Source organism: Manduca sexta, unplaced genomic scaffold, assembly GCF_014839805.1.
Source record: "Manduca sexta isolate Smith_Timp_Sample1 unplaced genomic scaffold, JHU_Msex_v1.0 HiC_scaffold_2524, whole genome shotgun sequence".
Taxonomy (NCBI): Eukaryota; Metazoa; Arthropoda; class Insecta; order Lepidoptera; family Sphingidae; genus Manduca; species Manduca sexta.
Genome location: NW_023593497.1, coordinates 1 through 7,061, shown reverse-complemented (window position 1 = coordinate 7,061; position 7,061 = coordinate 1). Strand labels below are relative to the sequence as shown.

General features: G+C 35.7%; 1 protein-coding gene across 1 annotated transcript; it reads right to left on the bottom strand.

The window, feature by feature from the left end:
• Positions 1-2,289: 2,289 nt before the first annotated feature.
• Positions 2,290-6,618, bottom strand: LOC119192252 (putative fatty acyl-CoA reductase CG5065). The gene is made up of 7 exons (XM_037446077.1): positions 6,490-6,618; positions 5,313-5,435; positions 4,972-5,097; positions 4,528-4,681; positions 4,111-4,212; positions 3,410-3,596; positions 2,290-2,544 (listed from the first exon to the last, which is right to left on the bottom strand). The coding sequence occupies exons 1-7, from the start codon at positions 6,616-6,618 to the stop codon at positions 2,430-2,432; spliced, it is 936 nt and encodes a 311-aa protein (XP_037301974.1). The 3' UTR covers positions 2,290-2,429.
• Between the last annotated feature and the right edge of the window lie 443 nt (positions 6,619-7,061).

The window sequence follows — 7,061 nt, the reverse complement described above, 5'->3', positions numbered from 1 at the left end:
GCCAAACTTCACTGCTTGGTATCATAAAATGTGTGCTGCCACTGCTGATCTTGTCTTACAGGAGTTATAGTGGTGGATGTGAAGGCGAGAAAGTCTTCGATAAATGAAAGCACATACTATATCTAGACTATCGTCTAGAAAATAATATTTTACAATAAGTTTTACCATAGATTTCCAATAAAAAAGTGTAAGTATGGAACAAAATCAATATAAATATAAGTAGTTTTTCTTATATTACATTTTTGGAAACTTTACACGTCCGAATCCACTACTACGACTTAAGGTAATTTTACTAAGCTAATACTACTTTAAACATCACATTTTTAGTCAGAAATACACTTACGCACACGCCATATTCGCTCTAATCTAGAAAATGTTAAAATAACACAAAAGTTTACTTAAACGAAATCATAACTTATACTAAGACGTTAAAATTGTGCTATGTATGAGTGTTTATATGCAGTTTTGATATTTTCCATACGAAAGACAATCTATCGTCATTGTGTAAACTTTACATAATGTGAAACAAAGAGCTTCGTCGCGTCTGTTTTAACGCGATAAACTCAAAAACTACCGAATGCATTTCAATGAATTTTGGTATGGAGATGGTTTAAGACCCTGGGTTGGACATAGGCTACTTTCATCTCAGGAAAATATATAGAGGGACTTGTATCCCGAAAGAAATCTATTTCTATCACGTGAGCAAAGTCGTGAGCAAAAGCTAATATTTATATAAAAAACGTCAACATTACAAAACAATTCCACAGATTAATTTTAATGACAGATCATAATGGTTGCAATAACAATTATTTCTACAACATGCAAAACACGATCAACAAACTAATAAAGATTTATAATTAAAATATATAAAAACCTGTTAAGTATTACGTTTATAACGCCGTGTAGCCGCTGTTCATTTAACAACACAAGAAAATCACGGCAATGGAACATAAAATATTGGATTAAGTTTTTATGTGGGTTTACCAAGAGACGTTTATTCAGAAATCTGGTTAATGATTTCTTATGTTTAGGCGAATTTAGACATTGAAATAAAACTATTATTAGAATTCAAGACACTGTGCCGTCATTGGACCGTTAACAGCTAAAAAAAAAAAAATTATAATTGGTAAATGTTGGTAGATATTGTCACTGGCTTTTCGAACGACCAACACCTTATTCCCCGTGACCATTAAGCTGCAGTCTTAGCGAAAACTATAATATAAAGAAAAAACACGATTTCATCAGAAAAATAGTTTTATTTCATTTTAACGAGTCCCTGATTATCCTTATCTGATACTTTTAGATGTTGTTGCTATTATTTACAGGCAGGCGTAGGGTGTACCAGCGACTAAGTAATTTCCAAGTTATATCCCGGATGGACCTTGATAGAAGGCCACCGTGGGTTTTAGTTGGTATGCCGGTGTAGCGTGTAAGTGTTAGATTCAGTGCAAGGTTCGCTAGGATAATGTTTTACGTCCGAGGGTCTACATTGAGCCGTGAGGCTAGTGAAACCAACATAACTATTCCTGTCCTTTTGTGGTAGGTACTGATAATTTTTTATCTTGTGCTAAAAAACGGACTGAATTGTCAAAACGTCTCTAGAAAGTATAACTGGCAGTACTCGACTAAAAAAATTATATAATTTCCGTTAAAATTACCTAATAATAAAAGCACCTACATTTATTCATTTATTACTATCTTTGCTCGCGGCTTCGCCCGCATAAAGAGATTTTCCGGGATAATTTTTTTCCGAATTACTTGATATGTATTGTTTTATTATGACCAGATTACACAAAATCATTATAAAAAGCCTATGTGTTATTCCGATGTATAACCAATATTACTGTAAAGTTTCATCCAAATCTGTTCAGTAGTTTTTTCGTGAAAGAAGAACAAACATACATAAATACATTATACATACATGCTCACAAACTTTAGCATTTATAATAAAAATAAGAATCAAGGACTTTGAGCCGCTTAGCGACCGTGTGAGTAATAATAATCAAAATTATCGATATGACAGTATTGCCCCTAATAATAAGAACATAGCAATACCAAAGAACCGTAATTTTACTAGCATATATAATACAGGAATAAATGTATTCTTAAACAGTTATTCAAAATCAAGATCAACATCAAAACAAGATCTATATGAAATAGTTTCCTCGAACCTAACCTTAATAAAGACAAATTAACCACTGTATTGCTTCTCCAATAGTTGATACGTATAGCGTGAAACTTTTGTAATAAAAGTCTATTAGTGGCAGTGGCGGACTTTTTTCATGCCGAATAAGTAGATGAATAGGACAGTCGTACCGGTACTTACGGAATATATAGAGGTAGTAATTTCAACATGCAAATATTTATGACACTTTTTTACCATGAAAAATATATAGTAGAACCAGGAGGATAAGCTAGTGCTCAAAATACTACTTACTTTTGCCTCTCCTCACGACATCTTCGGTAAACCATTTATAAGCCTTACTCCAAGTTATCGGGTTCACTGAACTTGAACTGCAGTTGAATACAGGTACGTCGTTTGTTCTGAAAATAAATTTACTAAAAGTCATATAGGCCAGATAACACAACATATCGATGGTAGACTAAGAGATATTGTTTTTCGAATTTTTTTCACTAATTTAAAAAAAAAACATAGAAAAATGTCAAATGTCAAATGTCAAATGTATAAATGTAAGCGGCGATAGCCTAGTTGTGTGTGGAACGGACTGCTAAGACGAATGTCCGCAGGTTCAAATCCCAAGGGCACACACCTCTGACTTTTCTAAAAATCATGTGTGTATTCTTTGTGAATTTATCGTTCGCTTTAACGGTGAAGGAAAACATTGCGACGAAACCTGCATATCTCAGAAGTTCTCTATAGGAATTTCGAAGTTGTGTGAAGTCTACCAATCCGCACTAGGCCAGCGTGGTGGACTAAGGTCTAATCCCTCTCAGTAGTAGAGGAGGCTCGTGCTCAGCAGTGGGCAAGTATATAATACAGGGTTGATATTATTATTTTATTTATTATTATAGAAAAATGTGCTGATTTTATATATGCATGAAACTTGTGTCACAAGAAAATGTCGGTTAAGTCTTAGCCTTTCAACCGTCGATATTATAACGTAGGACTCACGCTGCAGACCAAAATTATTTTTGGTTTAAGAATTGAACCCGGAACATTTTGGTTGATATCCTATTGACTGTGCTGGCGCACAATTTAGTATTGCATTGTCGTAATGCTGCTCCCCCAACTGATGGATATCAAATGTATATCTTCTGTCTTTAGAATGCTACTCGCCAACCGAGCTAATGTTTGGTTATGAAAACCAAATCGTGTTTGTCTGTTTGTTTGCGTGTGTGTGCAGAAATAAAAGAAACTACATTCACGTCCGGTTTTAAAAATAAGTACCTTCCAGATTTAGCCGCCGCGATGATACAGAGGTTAACCACGTAATCCACAGGGATAAAGTCAATAACGTTTATATGCCGTCCCGGGGTGACCCTACTGTAGCCCATGGCTACATTGTATAAGGCTCTGGGGACGCCTTGCCAGTTACTTGACCAGCCTGGTGTAGGCGCGTCTATCGTGGCAGTCACTGGAATAAGATAGCGGTAAAAAATTATTTAGTTAGGTAAGGTTTTACGAGATTAAGTCTGGGTGATCGGTTATTCGCTTCGGGTATTAACAGTTAGATATTAGCAACTCGGGAAAATCATGCTGAGTTCAGAAATAATTCTTCATTTTGAAGCAGATGTTAATATTATTATTTATTCTGTATTGTATACTATTAAGTTGTTGGACACGGGCCTCCTCTACTACTGAGATGGATAAAGCCTTAGTCCACCAAGCTAGCCTAGTCCGGTTTGTCAGACTTCAAATACTCTCAAATTCTTACAGAGAACTTCTCAGGTATGATGGTTTCCTCGCATTGTTTCCGTTCACCGTTGCAAATAATACTTAGAACTTAATAATATTTAGAACAATTTTAAAAAAGTCAAAGGTGCGTGTCCATGTGTTCTGAACCCGAGGATATTCGTCTTGGAAGTCCGTTACACTCACAATTAGTCTATCGTAGTCGTTTGTATTGTGTAATTTAATTCTAATTTTACCGGCAGCTGGTCTGACTATGATCACTGGGACGTGCTCTTTGTTCTTCACTACGTGATGTTCTGCAAGTGCTTTAGCGAATGTGTATGTGTTCACTCTGCCATCTGTAACAAAGTAGATTTTTATGATAAAAGGGAAATTAACACTAGGTTCATAAGATACGATATACATGCATAATATGAAAACGTTGACTAGAGTACCCGAATCGCCCACTATATTACTATGAAACAGCGTTCATTATGAATACCATGCGGCATACTGGACTAAATCACCATGCAGGTATAAATAAGATTAATTTCAGTGCTTCTGTACTTTTCTAGCTTATGCCAGTTTAAAGTACGGTGTCCACTGTTAACTTTTAAGCCGCTATCAATGAAGGTATTGCAGTCGATACACAGAGAATGCAGGCAAAAACTTACTTAAATACTTGTTTGTCATCTCCTCGTCGTCATTATATTTGGTAATAAAGTCCTCGACCTCGTCAAGAGTCGCTGGTGGGGGGTACAGGACCTCCCTAACTCCGTCTTTTAAGTGCGATATATGCGCATACGCTGTAGATACGTGAACGAACATCTGGAATGTAGCATAAACTGTTACTTTACACCTCGTACCGGAAATTTGAATAAATATGTACTGCCACAATTATCAATATAGTGGGCATTTAGCATTCTTATGCTATATATGCCCCATGACTACATTCTAGCTATAGGGGTGAATTGATGCCACTGAATCCGCGGCTAAAATGCCGTCCATACGCCCACGCACACCATACGACGTATTGTATAATAGTAATTTAGAAATAAAATATACTTATAAATCTAAGCCTTATATTTTATAGTCTGCTGGCATGTAACATAAGGTACCTCTAAGTTTTTCATCTTTTTACTCAACTCCAGCATTTTCATGGTACCTCCAAAGTTCACTTTCATAGGAACATTCATTTTGTCATTGAACCTGACGGTAGCTGCTGCATGGAAAACTACGGACACCTGAAATAAATATACCATTAAAATAAGATAAAAATAAAAAATAACACTCGCTTGAGCAACTGTTTGCTTCTAGCGAAGTTTCTCGACAACGAGTTGACATTGGGCTGTAAATAATCATAATCTTTCCTTATAGGGCTTACTACTGTTCCCTTGCCTCATCAAGAATTTAGTTATTACTTCACATCTATCAAGGATTTACAGTATCATGATTATACCTCGTCAATCAAGGTCTCTGCATCTTCTTCGCTGATGCCCAAGTTATTGGCACTGAGGTTTCCATTAACTGGGATCAGTTTGTTCAAAATTTTTGGTTTTTCATCTTTTAGTCTTTGAAAGAGCTGAAACAGAATTTCAATTTAAAAAATACGGAGTTTAAGTGCTATTATTCCTTATCAAACCAAAGGAATGATAAAAGATTGTTGTAAGATAAAAGATGTGATGGCGTTTGAAGAATGCCGAGATGTTTGAGTATGAGATAATGGATGAAATGTGGTTTTGGAAATTTATTTATGTAGGGAATATGTATAGATTATGTTAAAGAGAATTGAATAAAGAATCTATCTCTCCGAAAAGAATAATTTACGGGTACCGTTAAAAAGTTGCGTACGAGACGAAAGATAATTTCAAAAAAGTTATACGTTGAAGTACCTTCAAAACTATGTGAATGTGAAGAAGACGAAAAGGATGCATTAAGATATGAGAAAAAATTTAACTATTTTTCGGATTTTATCGCGATTTTTATATTTATTACTCTTTCTCCCGACGTTTCAAAGACTTTGCAGCCTTCATGGTCATAGGAGGGGACTGAGGTGTTCATCTGAAAGTCGTTTAATTAATAAATTTTAAAGTCGACATTCTATTGGAGCCCAGTCTAGCATCAGATGCAGCAGGGTTGCTTTACCGTACTCATAAAAGAAACAAAGCTCTCGCAATTAGACCGCTTAGTAATTTTTATGTATGTACTTTACGCATGGATATTATGCACACTACGTACAAATTCGTGTAAACACTGGCTGTTTTTTTGTTTGAATAGTTTAAATTCGTCCACTCTTTTACATACACATACAAAATCTTCTTTTATATTACTTTTCGGGTTAGGCCTATCCATACTTCTTGGTTAATCATTGGATGGAATCATTGTTACTACTAGCGTAAAATATTAAATAAGAATAATTATTGTTACTCATGCATCTCCTCTGTGCGAACACATTAAATTAACTTCTTTATCTCGTGACATGTAAGAAGTATAAAAGGGCTTAAATTCCAATACTACTCAACCCAGGCGTGATATGTCTTACTGACGCTTCTCAAATTACGAATCGGACCATGAATCTTACGGCCTAGAGCCTAAATAAATCGCTACTCGTCCAGATATTAACTATTTAATCTTACCGGGTTATTCAGAAACTGCTGCATCCGTTGATCAGGCGAGAGCCCCTTCAACTCTCGTACTAAGAGGAAAACTTTTTCGATTCCCGTGCATGTGTATAGCAATTTTTCTATTAAAACCTGAAAATACATTCACTTTTAATGTTCTTGACGTCAATAACTTACGTAATTTGCGTAACAACTTTCACATACGGCACATAGGGACATTCACGCAGAGCACTATGGGATTTCTATGTACAGTAAAATAGGACTTTCACGCAAAGCACAATGGTACTTCCACGTAGAATACAATAGAACGTTCACTTACGGCACATTGAGACTTTCGCAGAGGACTCATTGGAACTTTCACAAAGGGCAATATGGGTTTTCACTCAGGGCATGATGGGACTTATATGTTGGACAAAATAGGACTTTCACGCAGGGCACAATGGTACTTCCACGTAGAATATAACAGAACGTTCACTTACGGTACATTGAGACTTTCACGCAGGACTCATTGGAACTTTCACGAAGGGCACAATCGTACTTTTATTGTGGAAAAATAAAACTTAGCTATGAATAATTGTAGATCACAT

Coding starts and splice junctions, on each gene's coding strand:
- LOC119192252 (XM_037446077.1), bottom strand. CDS start 6,618: ATGTATTTTCAGGTTTTAATAGAAAAATTGCTATACACATGCACGGGA. Junction 5,436..6,489: donor AGCAGTTTCTGAATAACCCG/GTAAGATTAAAT, acceptor ATTCTGTTTCAG/CTCTTTCAAAGACTAAAAGA. Junction 2,545..3,409: donor GCGGCGGCTAAATCTGGAAG/GTACTTATTTTT, acceptor ATTTATTTTCAG/AACAAACGACGTACCTGTAT.